Below are 20,053 nucleotides of genomic sequence, written 5' to 3'. Positions count from 1 at the left end.
CAATATTTATGTGCCTCACAACCAACCTGATCCAGAATACATGGGGAATAATAATCAATATTGCCAGGGGTATCTAAGAACATGGCCATCTGTGGCTCCTGTCCTCTGCAAGAGCCACAACAGTGGCCTAAGAAAGAAATACAGATTGACATTCAGATATAAAAAGGTAAAGGGATATGGCCTCATCCTGCTCCCAAATTACACCACAGTATATCTGCCAAATTTAAATTATATGATTCAAACACTGGTGATTATGTAACCTGTCAAAAACAATCTGAGACTGCTGATAACTACAGGTATGTATGTATGGCAGCGCCTGCCTGGATTAACAGCAAGGCAATAAGCGCAGAGCTGGGTGATATCGAAGAAGGATGCATTGTTTCTTCAGCTTCTGCTATACAGCCTAGTAACATGCAGCATTGTTGTTAGACTCCTACCTTTCCTATATGTAAACTAAAGATTGCATATATAAGTCTAAAGAATAAAAAAGTGCCTCCACAAATCTTCATGTAGACTGCATGGTGACCGAGATGTGGAAAAAGACTATGTCAAATTGTGTTGGTTTTGGCATTTGAACAGGCAGAGGAGGATGCATAGGACAGTTGCCTATGGATCTGGTGTTGTGTCCAATGCTTATTTCCAGTAGGATATATGTCAGTATCGGTTTTTGTCATCTATGCATCTATTGTTTTATCTTAACTCAAATTTTGTTATTGTTCTTGAATCTTCATGTCTTCTTGTACCAGCATGTTACCTTCTGCGCAACCAATGAAGCATTATGTTCTTCATGGGAGTCAACCATCTTTTTGTTCTCTGCATACAAATCTTAACGACTTCACCAGATTTTGTTGTTGTTACATTTATGTACATTTTTGTGTCTACAAGTCTTTCTTATCATCATAACCTATAAATGTTTTGTCCTCAGTAACATCAAATCCTTTGAATTTTTTCCTGACACATACGTATTTATCATAAGACCAACCTTAGGGTTATTTTTTTATGCAATATTTCTTTACCCTTAAACAATATTTCTTAACAATTCAGTGTTTTCTGTTTGTTAACATTAGGTCACTGTACCCACTCTATGAGAGGATGTTTGGTCCCTCCCACCTTGTGTTTTTGTCTGATCCTGTTGGAGTCAAGTTGCCATGCAGCCTTTAGCTTGCTTTAGGTTTATCAAGCATTAAAGGTTGAAATTAAGGTCCTCTGAGGAGTCACCTCAAGGGGTCGATTATAAGTAACAATAGTCAAGAGGGCCCTCCCTATGGGGTTATTACTTGCTAAATCCCCATCATTGTGCTGCTGTGGGACTCTAGGTGCAAAAGCTTCCTGCCCTAGTTAGGTTACTTTATAATAAATACAAGGTAGGAGTAGCGAGACATTTTCCTATAGGATTAGGGTGCTAATTAATTAGTATTAATTTAATTTAAAATTCCATCAGTCCTTCCAGTAGAGGAGAAGACGTACCCCCTTCATTGCGCATTATTGTGCTGCTGTTGGGAAAACAAATGAATGTTAGCTTAAATACGCTGATCTAAAAACAATGGAGAGTGGAATCATTCTCTAACACTTCATAACTTAGTGTTTCTGATCTTCTTTGTTTCTGATATTCAATGCACCAATTGATCAAAAAAGACATATGGGAAAACTAATCCCTCTAACATGATAAGAATTGAAGGGGCCATTGTCTTTCATATTTATTCTGATTTTAAAAATCTTTTTGAGTATTCTAAAAATGTTTTTGGAGACTATGGCATGTTTCTGCATCAGTTCTCGTCTATCATAACCTTATATCTTACATCATATGTCTTTGCCATGTTTCATTCTTATACCATTTCATACTTTTGTTTGTCTTTACTCACCCACATCTGTGCGTTCCCTTCTCAGATTAAAGGAGTTGTCACACCATTCCATATTAATCAAAATGTAGCAATTTTGCTCAGAAAAATTATCTTGTCAAGATATTGCTGTTATCTTCTTGTTTGAGACGCTTCCTATTCTTTTGTTTCCTGTTCAGGACGTCCACCTAAGCTATCCAGTGTTGGTGGTCACACATGCTCAGTGGCTCAGTCCCATAATCCACATCCTCTTCTATACAGGAGATGGAGTGATTTTTGCTAGTTGTGCATACAATGCAGTAGGGATCAATACTCTAGTATTGGCTACTTATCACCATCACTGGATACATTAGATGGATGGTATGAGAGGGGATCAGAAGAGTATCAGGAGGCTCCATACGAAGTATGTAACAGCAATATTTAGGCACAGGAGCATTTTTCCAACAAATTATGTTTTGCAAAAAATATATGTTTTGCATGATTTAACAGAGTAATAAACAACTCCTTTAACTAGACCAATATTTATCCAGTTGACTAAATGTTGATTTCATCATGCTGTAAACTATTCCTTCACTTTGCTTTTTTACTTAACGGTACAATACCATCCATCACTGAATAGCGTAAAATATTACAAGACTGGTATATATTATATGGGATACCTCATTTGTGGCCTGCATCATAAAAGTTATGCAAAAATAGTGCCACATTTTGGGGGTAACCTCTACTTCAAGTCAATGCTTGGCTACCTTAAAAAGCCTTAGAACATGAATGGGTCTTTGACAAGCCAAGCCATGGAAATATAGAAACATAGAATGTGTAGGCAGATAAGAACCATTGCTTAATAGTCTGAATACGATTACTAGTCCCTGGTCCTATCTTATAAAAAAAAAAATAGCCTTCACTGTATTTGCAGCTACCACTTCATCCGGAAGGCTATTTCATGCATCCACTATTCTCTTGGTAAAGTAATACTGAATTACTTTCAAACCTTTTCTTATGTAATTTAAATCTATGTTCCCATGGTAGTTACTGTTTCAGGGATGTTGCCCCTACAGATCACAGGTCTCTGTGGTCTCTGCTAGCACCCTGTCTTATACCGATGAAAGGCAACAACCCTGAAACGGCTGTCTACAGATGGGTCCCTTTCCCTTTTGGGTGAATTTTCTTGTTTGATTTGTCAAAACAATAGTTATGTTCTAAGGCTGCTAAAGGGAACCAAGCTTGACTTTTATGGAAGCTACCTCCAAAAGGTCCTAACACACCTTTTTTGGTATTCTCCTAAAGGAGAAACATTATCCCTTTGGTTCCATGATCAGAAAGGTGTGATAAAAGTAACAAAGGCCTGCACTATGGGAATATTAGTGCCAGTATGTACTAAAGGAAACATGGATCTATTGACGATTAACATCATGCAGACTGTATGATACTGTCAAGTATGCCCCAGTGATTTTAATTGTATTTCATTACTTAGTTCACAATTTTATTAGTTCATGTTTTTTGTGTATACAATGGACCCTTAACGATTAAGGCCTCTTTGAGTGATGCTTGATGGTGGGCTATGGTTTTCGCTGGAACTTGGCACCCAGCAAAAAAATGATTTAGTTGAAATAGCTTCAGATATTGGCTGAACAGACACTTGGCAGATTGGCACTGTGGCTCTTGGCTGAATGGATGAGATGTTGATGCCTTTTGCAATTGGTTATCTGTTAAGTTTACTCTTGAGCTGTGTTGCATGCATTGTATATGTTCAGTAATTTTATTTCAATCTAGATTATATAACTTTCTTGTTCCTCTTCAGTCTGGGGGTTCTGACCAGGAACGCACAAAGAAGAAACGAAGAGGGGATCGATACTCTGTTCAGACATCACTTATCGTGGCCACCCTTAAGAAGATGCTTCCAATTGGGTTGAACATGTGTTCACCAACTGACCAAGAGTTGATCACATTGGCCAAGACACGTTATGCTCTGGTGCGTGTGATTCTGGAAAAGAGTCAATCTAGTGTCTAACCCTAAATGTTGTCCTCATTGATTTTTGTCACCTTTACAGAAAGACACAGATGAAGAAGTGAGGGAATTCTTGCAAAATAACCTTCACCTACAGGGCAAGGTGGGTAGATTGTCATGTTGTCTTACAGAGTTCTTTGTGATATAAATGCATTTACTCATAGCTTTCATTCCCATCTGTATATTTTATGTTCAGTGTTTCTTAATGTTGCTAAGTCAAGCAGGATATTGCAGGACATCGTAACTGTTCAACCTGTGTAGCTTTACTAGGCCCTAGGAGGTTAAGGGAACCAATCTCTTAAAACAAGCTTCCCGTTGTTTATTTAATTAGATATAATTAGTGAAGTGTCGAAGGTCACCAAACACTTCAGTCAAAAGTCTGTCAACTTTGGCGGGACCAGCCAACTGACTAAAGTATATGAGCCCCCTACTCTTTCCCAGGTGAAATCAAGGGAGAGTAGGGTTGGCTATTAATTATCCAACCCTTTTGCCAGGGTTATCTGGCAGCAGCTTACCCCTTCTCTCTCCATTCAAAACACATTAACTTTTAGCCATGCCAAATGTTTGTGTATGGGAAGATCAGAAGAGAGAACCTACTGCCTTGACCTAGGCACAATGCACATGGATGTATTATGGCTGTGTACAAACATCAAGTTGTAAGGAGCCATAATATGAAACCCATTGAAGTCTTTTGGACCATAATGTATGTCTGTAAACTGTTTTTATCTGTATGAAACATGCCATGTTCCATTGGATGCTATTACTTCTAAGTGAGAATGTCAGTGTGACATGGCATCACACAGAGGCATCATATGTCAGCATAAAAGGTGCCTATGGCTCCATGGCCCAATGTCATAGAGACTGTGTGTTCTATTCTACACAGGGTTCGAGTCCTGGAAAAAAAGTGTGGGAACTCACCCATGATTTCCACTTAAGGGCTGTTCCTGCAGGACTCCTGCTAATGGGAACAGTGCTCCTGCTGTAAAGAAGTGCAGGAATTTAATGTGTTCTGGTGGACTTGAGCCCCAGCGCACAGCTGTTTCACCTGCATAAGTCCTAAAAAAAATTTCACTCTCATGATATTGTAAGATTTTGTTTTATGCTATCTCTTCACTCTACTTAGTGTGAAAATTCCTCAATGCGTTGGCAAATGGCCCTTTATAACAAAATGTCAGGTAAAGCAGAAGACTCCAATAGCCCAGAGAAGATTGTCAAACGTGTGCAGGAGGTCTCAGCTGTGCTCTTCCATCTGGAACTGGTGAGTTGTTTAAAGTGCTCACAAAATAACACAGAAATGTTACTTCTCATCATCTTCTTATTCTTCTTTCCTTGTGCCTCATCTGCTTTGCCTGTTGTCCTCTTTGATACATCTGTTTCCCCATTGTTCACCAGACCGAACACCCTTTCAAATCCAAGAAAGCCGTGTGGCACAAGTTGCTTTCCAAGCAACGCCGTCGTGCAGTAGTGGCATGCTTCCGGATGACTCCACTATATAACCTTCCCAGGTAAATGCAAATAAACAAATGTATTACTGGGACTAGTGTATATATCTCATCTCTACACATACTGTTATGGAAACAGCATAGCTTGAGGTTTTACATTGTTTAAACAACGCGCATTAACTCTATGGGAGCTCCATGAACTTCATTCAACAGCCCATTCAGCCTCCTATGGCAGCCACAAGCAGACTGGAAGGGGTCAGAGTTCCCTTGATCTCTCAGTCATCTATCTAATGGTGGTTGGTTCACACTGTGCTTTTGTCTCCGTTTCACTTTTTTCCATTACAGTACCTTTAGTCAACTGCTGTACAGTAGCTGAGGTTTTTTGTATGTGGGTTCCTACATTCCATATCGTTGCACATTGTTATTCCTATTTTCCAGACATCGTGCTTGTAACATGTTCCTAGAAGCTTATAAATATGCTTGGATTATAAATGAGGCTCATGACTTTGAGGACAGGATGATTGACGACTTGGCTGTAAGTAGCATCATACAAGATATCACCATTATTATTATTTGCACACATAAATGATTCATTCACCATATTATAATAACCAGCCTTTTATTTTTATAATCATAAACCAGCAGAGTACTGTTTTAGGCTCAAGTATAGGACACAGCAGAGCTTGAGGGTCCTGCAATGTGGCCAACCTTAGTATTTGTGCAATCACTGGATTTCATAGACATGTGAAAACTACGGGATAATAATTATATATATATATATATATATATATATTCAGGGGATCACACCCAGATCTAGTTCTTGGTCTATTCTATCAGACTGAGCACACCTCAATCTATCTATCTATCTATCTATCTATCTATCTATCTATCTATATATATAACCAAAAGGTATTGCAGCATTACTCAGCCGGTATGAAGTTGGTGCCAGCGTTCTGAACTCTTGATACAAGTCCTCTTTAGATAAAGAATAAATGGTGCAGCACTCAAATATAAAAAAAAAAAACTGTGAATTTATTTCTGCCACATCAAACAAGCAACGTTTCTGCTCCTATGGAGCCATTTTCAAGTTTGAAAATGGCTCCATAGGAGCAGAAACATTGCTTGTTCGATGTGACAAATAAATTCATTGTTTTTTGGATATATATATATATATACACACACACAGTACAGACCAAAAGTTTGGAAACACCTTCTCATTCAGAGTTTTCTTTATTTTCATGACTGAAAATTGTAGATTCACACTGAAGGCATCAAAACTATGAATTAACACATGTGTAATTATAGACATAACAAAAAAGTGTGAAGCAACTGAAAATATGTCATATTCTAGGTTCTTCCTTTTGCTTTGATTACTGCTTTGCACACTCATTCTCTTGATGAGCTTCAAGACGTAGTCACCTGAAATGGTCTTCCAACAGTCTTGAAGGAGTTCCCATGATGCTTAGCATTTGTTGGCCTTTTTTGCCTTCACCCTGCGGTCCAGCTAACCCCAAACCATCTGGATTGGGTTCAGGTCCGGTGACTGTGGATGCCAGGTCATCTGGCACAGCACCCCATCACTCTCCTTCTTGGTCAAATAGCCCTTAAACAGCCTGGAGGTGTGTTTGGGGTCATTGTCCTGTTGGAAAATAAATGATGGTCCAACTAAGCGCAAACTGGATGGAATAGCAGCCGCTGCAAGATGCTGTGGTAGACATACTGGTTGAGTATGCCTTAAATTTTGAATAAATCCCCAACAGTGTCACCAGCAAAGCACCCCCACACCATTACACCTCCTCCTCCACACCAGCACACCTGTGAAGTGAAAACCATTTCAGGTGACTACCTCTTGAAGCGCAATGAGAGAATACCAAGAGTGTGCAAAGCAGTAATCAAAGCAAAAGGAAGAACCTAGAATATGACATATTTTCAGTTGCTTCACACTTTTTGGTTATGTCTATAATTCCACATGTGTTAATTCATAGTTTTGATGCCTTCAATGTAAATCTACAATTTTCATAGTCATGAAAATAAAGAAAACTCTGAATGAGAAGGTGTGTCCAAACTTTTGGTCTGTACTGTATATAAATATATGCAAAGCAGCTCATCACACCACCTTCTCAGGTAGCATGCCCTAAGATCAGCTCTGGCTCCAGTTACAAAATCTCAGAAACTGATTGGGATTTATGCCAAGCCAGAATTTTCCCCAGAAGGGAAGAAGACCCATCTGCAGACAGCTGTTTCGGGGGTACTTGCCCCTTGTTAGTACAGAGCAGGGTGTTTGGCTTGGCTGTGGGGAGAGGCCTGTGACTTGCTAAAAGGGTTAAGTATTCTCCTTAGGGAGCAGCACCGCTTCCGGTGTAGAACGGAGAGTCAAAAAGGCCATGTATATATTTATATGCTTATGTACAGGGATTACCAAACATTCCATAGAGCCTGCTTTATTTTTACTGGGTTAGAGTGGTGGCTGCCTTTATAACCTTGTTGGCCCCATTTTAATGCACTTAAACCAAAACAGGGACACATCTCCACAGGTGCTACAGTTTTAGCAGATGAATTGGAAAGTGTAATTGAAATGAAAATGAGGCAAATATATAAATACCTCCTTTCCTATTTGGTAGGAGGGAGATGGTTTCAAGCAGCTCCTGAAAGGGTCCTCATTTTAATTTAGTTATGGGTCTACCTACCTATCTGTCACTTTCACATTCTGTTTAACTACAGAAGTGAATCTTGCAGCTGTCCTGATTTGTGTGATTATTCCCCAGAAACCTGGTGAAACAGAAGAAGAAGAGGCAGGAGAGGAAGAAGAAGAGAAGAAGCCAGACCCACTGCACCAACTTATCCTTCATTTCAGTAGGACAGCTTTGACAGAGAAAACGTAAGTATTGGGATCTGTTGCTCAGTATCATATGGATTTTTTTAAGCAATTACCACATAAAAAGTGCTAACCTACTCCTGTCACCATTCTTCTACAGCAAACTGGACGAAGACTACTTATACATGGCTTATGCAGATATCATGGCAAAGGTAAATTGCTAAAAAAAAAAAAGTCCACTGCATAGGAATCAATTAATTCAGAGGCCTCCTTCCCCTTTGAACCTCTACTTTCCCCCTTTAGGTGTACTTCTAACTAAACTTGTTTGGAATCTAATGTCCCGCAAGCCTACTCTACTATGTTTAAAGAAAATGATATGTCTTAGCATCCAGTGTTAAGTTAAAGGGATTGAACAGGATTCGAGAAACATGGCGGTTTTTGCAAAAAAAAAAAAAAGTAACACTTGTCAATGGGGATGGGAGGTTTATGGGTGTGGAATATAAAAGAAAAAGTGATATCTCCCCAAATCTCCTGCAGCTGCCATTTCAACTGTTTCCAGTCTCCACTTGTCACCGCTTCTTTTCTGTTCCCGTGACATGTTTTTCTCACAAGAACATGGCCTCAAATTGTAGCACATGCAACAACTTAGGTTCTAAATCCAGGAGAACATACACATGAAAATGTATTATTATCCAATGCCTTCCATACACATGAAAATGTATTATTATCCAATGCCTTCCATACACATGCAAATGTATTATTACCCAATGCCTTCCATACATTTCTGTCCCTCACGGACCTCTGTTAAGCTCAAAGATTAAAACATAGCTCATAGAAGGTATGCCAAATAAAGTCTTTGTTACGCTGAGCGCTCCGAGTCTCCGCTCCTCCCCGAAGCGCTCGCAGCGTTCTTTAATTCGCAGCGCTCCGGTCAGACCTGCTGACCGGGTGCGCTGCGATATCGCTCCCAGCCGGGATGCGATTCGCGATGCGGGACGCGCCCGCTCGCGATGCGCATCTCGGTCCCCGTACCTGACCCGTTCCCCGTCTGTGTTGTCCCTGTGCGCGTGGCCCCGCTCCTTAGGGCGCGCGCGCGCCGGGTCTCTGCAATTTAAAGGGCCAGTGCACCAATGATGGTGCCTGGCCCAATCACCTTGATTAGTTTCCACCTGTGCACTCCCTACTTATACCTTACTTCCCCTGCACTCCCTCGCCGGATCTTGTTGCCCTTGTGCCAGAGAAAGCCTTTCCTTGAGTGTTCCTAGCCTGTGTTCCAGACCTCCTGCCGTTGCCCCTGACTACGATCCTTGCTGCCTGCCCTGACCTTCTGCTACGTCCGACCTTGCTCTTGCCTTATCCCTTGTACCATGCCTATCTCAGCAGTCAGAGAGGTTGAGCCGTTGCCGGTGGATACGACCTGGTTGCTACCGCCGCTGCAAGACCATCCCGCTTTGGTGAAAACCAGTAGCTACTTAGAACCGGTCCACCGACACGGTCCACGCCAAACCCTCTCTGACACAGAGGATCCACCTCCTGCCTGCCGAATCCTGACAGTCTTCTTTCAATGGGCACTATTGTTCTCCTTTTTTTTCATGGTCTTCACATTCTGAGGTTTCTTGTAACACGATGTGTTACCCTAACTCTTTGGTCGGTGATTGATTTTTTAGACTTCTTAGTCTCTAATATATACATTTATATCTTTTACCTCCCAGAGTTGTCACATGGAGGAGGAAGGTGAAGAGGCGTCCGGCGGGGATGAAGAAGAATCTGAACTCACATTTGAGGTATTTCTTCAAAATCAATATAAATTGTTTGCTTAAAGTTAAAGGGGTTATCCAGGCATCGAAAAAACAGCTAATTTATTTCACAAAACACCCCCTGTCTGTCTCCAGGTTGGGTGTAGTATTACAACTTGGCTCCATTACCTTCAATGGAACTGAACTGCAGAACCACACCCAACCTGGAGACAGACAGGGAGAGGTTTTTGAAAGAAATTAGCTACATTTTTTGATTCCTGAATAACCCTATTAAAAAACAACACGCATGCCGCTTATTTTTACTTCCCAACTATGAAGGTTAACTCTGATTGTTCATCTTCCATGTCCAAAACTATTTGTGTTCTTTTTTCCCAGGAAAAAGAAATGGAAAAGCAGAGGTTATTGTACCAGCAATCCCGTCTCCATAACCGTGGTGCCGCAGAGATGGTCTTGCAGATGATCAGTGCATGTAAAGGTGTGAAAAAAACGTTCACAAAAAAATAAATGATCTTTCCTATTATAGTCAGGACTGATGTGTTTTTGGCCAAGTCCTTATCTTACTGTGTCTATACTCATGTATAATTTATTCACATAGGTGAACCTGGAGCTATGGTCTCCTCTACACTCAAGCTTGGAATTTCTATCCTCAACGGGGGGAACTGTGAGGTCCAGCAGGTAGGAGATGCTTTTAAGGGTAAAATTGTCTACATAATAAGGATTAGTCAATGTGTTCCAGTCATCACATCACATGAGTGTAGATGAACACAGATCCCTTTGAATTAGAAGGAATCAGAATGTGGAGTTCACATTTTCTTCATGTTTTTCTTTCTACAGAAAATGTTGGATTATCTTAAGGAAAAGAGAGAGGTTGGCTTTTTCCAGAGCGTGCAGTCCCTGATGCAGACTTGCAGGTGACTTACACCTTTCAATTCACTTCCAAAGGGCAATGCTCAGTACTTAGTACTGTATAGTTCCAATGGCAGCAGACTTTACATTGGCTTTTCGTTGAGTACTTTAATTTCTGTGAAATGGGGCTTAGCAGTAGCATTTGGCACTCTTTACTGGGCTCCAGCCAACTTTAACTCCCCACTACCACCATCTACCTTTCAATAGCTATCAAGGGAATATCATGTAGTTGCAACAAATCTCATACATACTGTATTACCTAAAATTATCTTTTAGATCAGTTCTGCTCATGTGCTATGTAGTATGAGTACTGAAAAAATACGATGACTGTGGACCATCTGTCTATCTTTCATTGTAGTGTCCTGGACCTGAATGCTTTTGAGCGCCAGAATAAAGCAGAAGGACTTGGCATGGTAACAGAAGATGGAACAAGTAAGTAATATCTCAAATATGACATATTGTTGAACCCAGGGGTCAAGTCCTGGGAAAAAAAGTGTGGGAACTCACGCTAGATTTCCACTTAAAGGGGTACTAGACATCTTATACCCTATCTAAAAGATAGTGTATAAGATGCCTGATCCCGGGGGTCCCGTCGCTGGGGACCCCCACATTCTTCCTCCTGCTCCCGGTGTTCTTTTAGAGCGTTGGGTGCAGCGACAAAGGCTCATGATGTCACAGTAATGCCCCCTCAATGCAAGTCTATGGGAGGGGGCATGACGGCCGTCACGCCCCCTCCCATAGACTTGCATTGAGGGGGCATTACTGTGATGTCACAAGCCTCTGCCCTGCCTCCCCAGTCATCTGGCACGGAGCGAAGTTCGCTCCGTTCACCGGATGTCTGGGGTGCCGCAACCAAGACCCCCGCGATCAGACATCTTATCCATAGGATAGGGGTTAACATGTCTAGGGGCAGAGTAACCCTTTAAGGGATAGTCCTGCAGTACTCCTGCTAATGGGAACTGCGTTCCTGCTGTGGAAAAAGTGCAGGAACTCCGTTCCCATGAGTTCCTGCATGACTTGAGCCCTGGTTGAACCTTTATGTTTCCTTTGTGATACATATGCAAGACTAAACCCTCTTCAGTCAACAACGTTTGACCATCCTAAAAATATATGTTTTTAGGAATTGACTATTTTTTATTTAAATTTTACAAGATCTAGAATTTTCCAACCTGTATTTGCTCTAGCATTAGTGAAAGTCACACTAGAGTAATGTGGAATTATATGCAGGCAGTACATTAGTTTTTGCTGTAAGTGTTCCTTATACCCTACAGTGCAATGTACACTACAAGCTGACAGTATTACTCTATGTATTAAATATTAATTATAGGTGGCTTTTAATACATTAATTTCTTTGTAATTTTTGTGCTTTTGGATGTTTTTGCCATTAATACAATCTTTACAAAATGTTGGCGTTGATCCACATAACTAACCCATCCATTGTAAATCCAGATATATATATACATATGCTAAGAAATAAGAGTGTACATTATGTGATAAAGCTGTGGAGGAAGTCTCTGCAGGTCACTTTTGACTTACCATGCCTTTAAAGGGGTTCTCCGCTCATGTTAGAAAAATCCCTTAACAATAATCTTAACCAAAGTGTTCCTTTACTAGGACTGTCAGTGATCGTCCGTAATTTGTAGGAAAAGTGTTCAAATTCCCTGCAGCGCCACCACATTGAAAATAAAGCATTACACAGTACCCATGTATCAATGTGTCGTGTCTGTAATTCAAGATATGGAAGGTCCTTCAGAAAAAGTAATGTGGATCCTAACCAGAAGAGCCTTCTCTGTCAACTCTCTCCCCTAACAGAGTGTATGAAAAGTAGACAGCCCCTTTAAAGGGCCCTAAAGAAGTTGGCAAATACAGTGGGGCAAAAAAGTATTTAGTCAGCCACCAACTGTGGAAGTTCTACCACTTAAAATGATGAGAGAGGCCTGTAATTTTCATCATAGGTATACCTCAACTATGAGAGACAGAATGAGAAAAAAAATCCATAAAATCACATTGTCTGATTTTTAAAGAATTTGTTTGCAAATTATGGTGGAAAATAAGTATTTGATCACCTACAAACAAGCAAGATTTCTGGCTCTCACAGACCTGTAACAACTTCTTTAAGAGTCTCCTTTGTCCTCCACTCGTTACCTGTATTAATGGCACCTGTTTGAACTTGTTATCAGTATAAAAGACACCTGTCCACCACCTCAAACAGTCACACTCCAAACTCCACTATGGCCAAGACCAAAGAGCTGTCAAAGGACACCAGAAACAAAATTGTAGACCTGCACCTGGCTGGGAAGACTGAATCTGCAATAGACAAGCAGCTTGGTGTGAATAAATCAACTGTGGGAGCAATTATTAGAAAATGGAAGACATACAAGACCACTGATAATCTCCCTCGATCTGGGGCTCTACCCAAGATCTCACCCCATGGTGTCAAAATGATCACAACAACGGTGAGCAAAAATCCCAAAACCATACAGGGGGACCTAGTGAATGACCTGCAGAGAGCTGGGACCAAAGTAACAAAGGCTACCATCAGTAACACACTACGCCGCCAAGGACTCAAATCATGCAGTGCCAGACGTGTCCACCTGCTTAAGCCAGTACATGTCCGGGCCCATCTGAAGTTTGCTCAAGAGCATTTGGATGATCCAGAAGAGGATTTGGAGAATTTCATATGGTCAGTTGAAACTAAAGTAGAACTTTTTTTTGTAAAAACTCAACTCATCGTATTTGGAAGAGAAAGAATGCTGAGTTGCATCCAAAGAACACCATACCTACTGTGAAGCATGGGGGTGGAAACATCATGCTTTGGGACTGTTTTTCCGGCAAGGGGCCAGGTCCACTGATCCGTTTAAGGAAAGAATGAATGGGGCCATGTAGCGTGAGATTTTGAGTGAAAACCTCCTTCCATCAGCAAGGGCATTGAAGATGAAACGTGGCTGGGTCTTTCAGCATGACAATGATCCCAAACACACTGCCCGGGCAACGAAGGAGTGGCTTTGTAAGAAGCATTTCAAGGTCCTGGAGTGGCATAGCCAGTCTCCATATTTTATCCCCATAGAAAACCTTTGGAGGGAGTTGAAAGTCTGTGTTGCCCAGCGACAGCCCCAAAACATCACTGCTCTAGAGGATATCTGCATGGAGGAATGGGCCAAAATACCAGCAACAGTGTGTGAAAACCTTGTGAAGACTTACAGAAAACGTTTGACCTCGGTCGTTGCCAACAACTTGCACAATTGGTGGCTGACTAAATACTTTTTTGCCTCATTGTATAGACAACACATCTTTAATTGTATGGTGTGGATATGTTTACTATATTGTTGTTTTGGCTTAATCAGGCATGTACAGGTCTACAATGTGATTTTCATTCCTATATGGCCTATGTTCTCCAACCCATCTCTATCCTCATCACATCATCTCTAAACACACAGGACATGATATGTTGTATATTACAAGTTGTGTTTTTCTCTTTACCCGTTACTGTTGTTGGGGTTGGTATGGGGACTGTTGTTATATTCTTGGCACCTTCCAATTAATGAGTTTGTAATAATGATAATCACATTTTCCTTCCTGTTCCCTGACATGGTTGTACCCCCCTCCTTTTCCTGCCTGCCTCTCTCATTCCCTGACCTCCTTGGTTCCCAGTCATCAACCGTGAACAGGGTAAATGTTCATTTAAACCACGCTCCACCAATGCTTCAACTAACAGCTCATTGTCTCCCCCGTGCCCTCTCCTTATACTGACTGAACCCATCCTAAAGGGGAGTTTTTTATTTGCATTATTCTGGTCCTAAGTTAGCTAGAGAAAAATTTATATTATGGCACATCATTATAAGACCAACAATCGACTTTTCCATCCTAAAGCTGGTAAAAGTTATCATCAATATTGCCAAATCCGGGCTCAATTATTTGGCACAATCCAATTAGCTTCCTAAATGGGAACATATTGAATGAATTATACTATATACAGTAATTTTCCTATTATCATTATGTATTAGGACAGGAGATTGGGATGGGTTGAGTCAGCACAGAGAATTCCATCACTACTAATTTCCCTTCACAGAGATCCTCTCCCTTTCCTTACTAACTAGTATCTAACACCACCAGGCGTCAGGTCAGAGACTGTTTCCAGGTGAAGATATAGAGGCCTAGAGCACTGCATATATAAAGTGGTCTCTAAGCAATATGCTTATCAAATACTGGCCCACTCTTGGGATCACCAGCAATCAGGGTGTTTGGAAATTTTTCTAAAGCTCTTTCCACATTATGTTTTTGTAGTGTCCAGTGATGGTATACGTCAAGGGGAATCCCTGATGGATGCCACTTAGTGGAACCTGTTATACATAGGCTCCCATACAAAATATACAAACTGCATGATATGCTTTTTTCATGGTTCACATTGGATTGTTATATGTTTGTTAAAGGAAGCTTCTTAAAATTTGCCTGCATTTTTGGTTTTAGCGCTTGTTGTGCTGTGGATTTTTATGTGATTTTTCAGACCTTCAAACTGCCATTGAGCGTCCAAGAGGAACCGATCTGAAATGTGACATGTCACTAAGAAAACACTTGATTTTTAACCTTCCACATTAAAGGGGTGCTCCACTGGCCAGCGTTCCGAAGTAAATGTTCGGAACGCTGTTTTTCGCGCTGCTGGGGGAGGCCACGCCCACTCAATGCAAGTCTATGGGAGGGGGCGCGACCAGTGGAGTACCCCTTCAAAGTCAATGGGAACTGGAAACTGCACAATTTTTGGGAAGTTTTTAGATGTTTTTTTTTTCTTTTCCCATGTGAACCTACAAAGCTGTACCTATCTTTGGGCACAACAAACATAGTAAATGATGAAACTTAATCTATCCAATAGAACAAGAGAAGAAATGACCACATATATTTTGGGGTAGATATAGTTTTTCACTATAGGACATTGTTATCTCTATATTTCTAAAATTTAGGTAGGGCAGGGTAATCTGTGAGGTCTCCTGTCTCTTGACACCTGATATTCCTCTAACCCAGTGGTCTCAAATTTTGGCCCTCCAGATGTTGCAAAACTTCATCTCCCAGCATGCCCAGACAGCTGTTGGCTGCAGCCAACAGCTGTCCTGACATGCTGGGAGTTGAAGTTTTGCAACATCTGGAGGGCCACAGTTTTAGACCACTGCTCTAACCGCATGAGCTCTGGGTCTGGCGGTTTGTAGTGTATTGAGTTTGGGAAGAAACTAACTTTGACTCTCGGAGTGATTTTTAATCAATCTATGTCACATCTAACATCCTGACTACTGTTTTTTCTCTACCTCCATCCATGTTCTACTGTTCACTATCTTTATTTGACTTTCTATGTTCCTTCTTCTATTTCTTTAATTACTACTTCGTCTGACTTTTGTTCTTTCTCTGTCATTAATGTACATTTCCTCTCTTACATCACTTGTTCTACGTTTCCTTTCTCCACTCTGAGCATTTTAAGTACCTATTTGGTGTCTTACTGTCCTTAGTACATTCCTACTTTTGTGGCTCTAATGTTAATGTTTTTGATTGTCACTGTCTTCAGGAGAAAAAGTTATGGCAGACGACCAGTTCACCCAGGATCTTTTCCGCTTCCTCCAGCTGCTTTGTGAGGGACACAATAATGGTATGAAATAATTGACCTTGAAAAATGTACATTTTAATTAGATTTTTATAGATAATTTAAAGTGTACCTGACGTTAACAAAAACTTTTGATATAATGTAGATAATGCTATTATAACAATAATTGTAATATACTTTGATTTTAAAAAAATGTGTATATTTTTGGGTGAAAAAATGCTGTCCCTGCGGCTAATGCCTGTGTGGCTCTATGATAAGTCCAAATACAGGAAGTGAGGGCGGGACAAGCAGGGCTCTGTGCAGGCTCCTGGCTTGTCAACCATCCTGCTGTGTGAGCCAGGAGCACAGAGCCTCCTCACTCAAAGAGCCCTGCTTGTCCTCAGTGTACAGAGCCCTGCTTGTTCTCAGTGTACAGAACCCTGATTGTCCTCAGTGTACAGAACCCTGCTTGTCCTCAGCATACAGAGCCCTGCTTGTCCTCAGTGTACAGAGCCCTGCTTGTCCTCAGTGTACAGAGCCCTGCTTGTCCTCAGTGTACAGAGCCCTGCTTGTCCTCAGTGTACAGAGCCCTGCTTGTCCTCAGTGTACAGAGCTCGCTTGTCCACAGTGTACAGAGGACAGTGTACAGAGGACAAGCTGGGCTTGTCCTCAGTGCACAGAGCCCTGCTTGTACTCAGTGTACAGAACCCTGCTTGTCCTCAGTGCACAGAGCCTCCTCACTCAAAGAGCCCTGCTTGTCCTCAGTGTACAGAGCCCTGCTTGTTCTGAGTGTACAGAACCCTGCTTGTCCTCAGCGTACAGAACCCTGCTTGTCCTCAGCATACAGAGCCCTGCTTGTCCTCAGTGTACAGAGCCCTGCTTGTCCTCAGTGTACAGAGCCCTGCTTGTCCTCAGTGTACAGAGCCCTGCTTGTCCTCAGTGTACAGAGCCCTGCTTGTCCTCAGTGTACAGAGCTCGCTTGTCCACAGTGTACAGAGGACAAGCAGGGCTTGTCCTCAGATCACAGAGCCCTGCTTGTCCTCAGTGCACAGAGCCCTACTTGTCCTCAGTGTACAGAACCCTGCTTGTCCTCAGTGTACAGAGCCCTGCTTGTTCTCAGTGTACAGAGCCCTGCTTGTCCTCAGTGTACAGAGCCCTGCTTGTCCTCAGTGTACAGAGCCCTGCTTGTCCTCAGTGTACAGAGCCCTGCTTGTCCTCAGTGTACAGAGCCCTGCTTGTCCTCAGTGTACAGAGCCCTGCTTGCTTTAGTGCACAGAGCCCTGCTTGTCCTCGGTGTACAGAGCCCTGCTTGTCCTCAGTATACAGAGCCCTACTTGTCCTCGGTGTACAGAGCCCTGCTTGTCCTCAGTGTACAGAGCCCTGCTTGTTCTGAGTGTACAGAACCCTGCTTGTCCTCAGCGTACAGAACCCTGCTTGTCCTCAGCATACAGAGCCCTGCTTGTCCTCAGTGTACAGAGCCCTGCTTGTCCTCAGTGTACAGAGCCCTGCTTGTCCTCAGTGTACAGAGCTCGCTTGTCCACAGTGTACAGAGGACAAGCAGGGCTTGTCCTCAGATCACAGAGCCCTGCTTGTCCTCAGTGCACAGAGCCCTACTTGTCCTCAGTGTACAGAGCCCTACTTGTCCTCAGTGTACAGAACCCTGCTTGTCCTCAGTGTACAGAGCCCTGCTTGTTCTCAGTGTACAGAGCCCTGCTTGTCCTCAGTGTACAGAGCCCTGCTTGTCCTCAGTGTACAGAGCCCTGCTTGTCCTCAGTGTACAGAGCCCTGCTTGTCCTCAGTGTACAGAGCCCTGCTTGTCCTCAGTGTACAGAGCCCTGCTTGCTTTAGTGCACAGAGCCCTGCTTGTCCTCGGTGTACAGAGCCCTGCTTGTCCTCAGTATACAGAGCCCTACTTGTCCTCGGTGTACAGAGCCCTGCTTGTCCTCAGTGTACAGAGCCCTGCTTGTTCTGAGTGTACAGAACCCTGCTTGTCCTCAGCGTACAGAACCCTGCTTGTCCTCAGCATACAGAGCCCTGCTTGTCCTCAGTGTACAGAGCCCTGCTTGTCCTCAGTGTACAGAGCCCTGCTTGTCCTCAGTGTACAGAGCCCTGCTTGTCCTCAGTGTACAGAGCCCTGCTTGTCCTCAGTGTACAGAGCTCGCTTGTCCACAGTGTACAGAGCCCTACTTGTCCTCAGTGTACAGAACCCTGCTTGTCCTCAGTGTACAGAGCCCTGCTTGTTCTCAGTGTACAGAGCCCTGCTTGTCCTCAGTGTACAGAGCCCTGCTTGTCCTCAGTGTACAGAGCCCTGCTTGTCCTCAGTGTACAGAGCCCTGCTTGTCCTCAGTGTACAGAGCCCTGCTTGTCCTCAGTGTACAGAGCCCTGCTTGCTTTAGTGCACAGAGCCCTGCTTGTCCTCGGTGTACAGAGCCCTGCTTGTCCTCAGTATACAGAGCCCTACTTGTCCTCGGTGTACAGAGCCCTGCTTGTCCTCAGTGTACAGAGCCCTGCTTGTCCTCAATGCACAGAGTCCTGCTTGTCCTCAGTGTACAGAGCCCTGCTTGTCCTCAGTGTACAGAGCCCTGCTTCTCCTCAGTGCACAGAGCCCTGCTTGTCCTCAGTGTACAGAGCCCTGCTTCTCCTCAGTGCACAGAGCCCTGCTTGTCCTCAGTGTACAGAGCCCTGCTTGGCCTCACCGTATAGAGCTCGCTTGTCCACAATATACAGAGGACAGTGTACAGAGCCCTGCTTGTCCTCAGTGTACAGAGCCCTGCTTGTCCTCAGTGTACAGAGCCCTGCTTGTCCTCAGTGTACAGAGCCCTGCTTGCTTTAGTGCACAGAGCCCTGCTTTTCCTCGGCGTACAGAGCCCTGCTTGTCCTCAGTATACAGAGCCCTGCTTGTCCTCGGTGTACAAAGCCCTGCTTGTAATCAGTGTACAGAGCCCTGCTTGTCCTCAATGCACAGAGTCCTGCTTGTCCTCAGTGTACAGAGCCCTGCTTGTCCTCAGTGTACAGAGCCCTGCTTGTCCTCAGTGCACAGAGCCCTGCTTGTCCTCAGTGTACAGAGCCCTGCTTGTCCTCACCGTACAGAGCTCGCTTGTCCACAATATACAGAGGACAGTGTACAGAGCCCTGCTTGTCCTCAGTGTACAGAGCCCTGCTTGTCCTCAGTGTACAGAGCCCTGCTTGTCCTCAGTGTACAGAGCCCTGCTTTTCCTCAGTGTACAGAGCTCGCTTGTCCACAGTGTACAGAGGACAGTGTACAGAGGACAAGCAGGGCTTGTCCTCAGTGCACAGAGCCCTGCTTGTCCTCAGTGCACAGAGCCCTGCTTGTCCTCAGTGTACAGAACCCTGCTTGTCCTCAGTGTACAGAGCCCTGCTTGTTCTCAGTGTACAGAGCCCTGCTTGTCCTCAGTGTGCAGAGCCCTGCTTGTCCTCAGTGTACAGAGCCCCACTTGTCCTCAGTGTACAGAGCCCTGCTTGTCCACAGTGTACAGAGCCCTGCTTGTCTTCAGTGTACAGAGCCCTGCTTGTCCTCGGTGTACAGAGCCCTGCTTGTCCTCGGTGTACAGAGCCCCGCTTGTCCTCAGTGTACAGAGCCCTGCTTGTCCTCAGTGTAGAGAGCCCTGCATGTCCTCAATGCACAGAGCCCTGCTTGTCCTCAGTGTACAGAGCCCTGCTTGTCCTCAGTGTACAGAGCCCTGCTTGTCTTCTGAGTACAGAGCCC

General features: G+C 43.2%; 1 protein-coding gene across 13 annotated transcripts in view; it reads left to right on the top strand.

Annotated features, from left to right (window-relative positions):
* Positions 1 to 20,053, top strand: part of RYR1 (ryanodine receptor 1) — a 169,619-nt gene that overhangs the window by 100,523 nt on the left and 49,043 nt on the right. For 9 of the 13 annotated variants that reach the window (XM_056540397.1, XM_056540396.1, XM_056540392.1 and 6 more), the window contains 14 exons: positions 3,637 to 3,807; positions 3,887 to 3,946; positions 4,967 to 5,101; positions 5,236 to 5,348; positions 5,724 to 5,820; positions 8,051 to 8,163; positions 8,261 to 8,312; positions 9,813 to 9,884; positions 10,233 to 10,332; positions 10,453 to 10,532; positions 10,692 to 10,768; positions 11,122 to 11,195; positions 14,415 to 14,432; positions 16,312 to 16,392. In XM_056540397.1, coding sequence (XP_056396372.1) covers positions 3,637 to 3,807; positions 3,887 to 3,946; positions 4,967 to 5,101; positions 5,236 to 5,348; positions 5,724 to 5,820; positions 8,051 to 8,163; positions 8,261 to 8,312; positions 9,813 to 9,884; positions 10,233 to 10,332; positions 10,453 to 10,532; positions 10,692 to 10,768; positions 11,122 to 11,195; positions 14,415 to 14,432; positions 16,312 to 16,392 — 1,243 coding nt within the window. The remainder of the gene's footprint in view (positions 1 to 3,636; positions 3,808 to 3,886; positions 3,947 to 4,966; positions 5,102 to 5,235; positions 5,349 to 5,723; positions 5,821 to 8,050; positions 8,164 to 8,260; positions 8,313 to 9,812; positions 9,885 to 10,232; positions 10,333 to 10,452; positions 10,533 to 10,691; positions 10,769 to 11,121; positions 11,196 to 14,414; positions 14,433 to 16,311; positions 16,393 to 20,053) is intronic. The other 4 variants (XM_056540398.1, XM_056540399.1, XM_056540395.1 and 1 more) reach the window with 1 other exon arrangement.

Source organism: Hyla sarda, chromosome 9 (genome assembly GCF_029499605.1).
Source record: "Hyla sarda isolate aHylSar1 chromosome 9, aHylSar1.hap1, whole genome shotgun sequence".
Taxonomy (NCBI): Eukaryota; Metazoa; Chordata; class Amphibia; order Anura; family Hylidae; genus Hyla; species Hyla sarda.
The sequence above is the reverse complement of the archived record's forward strand: the minus strand, read 5'-3'. Positions and strand labels throughout refer to the sequence as shown.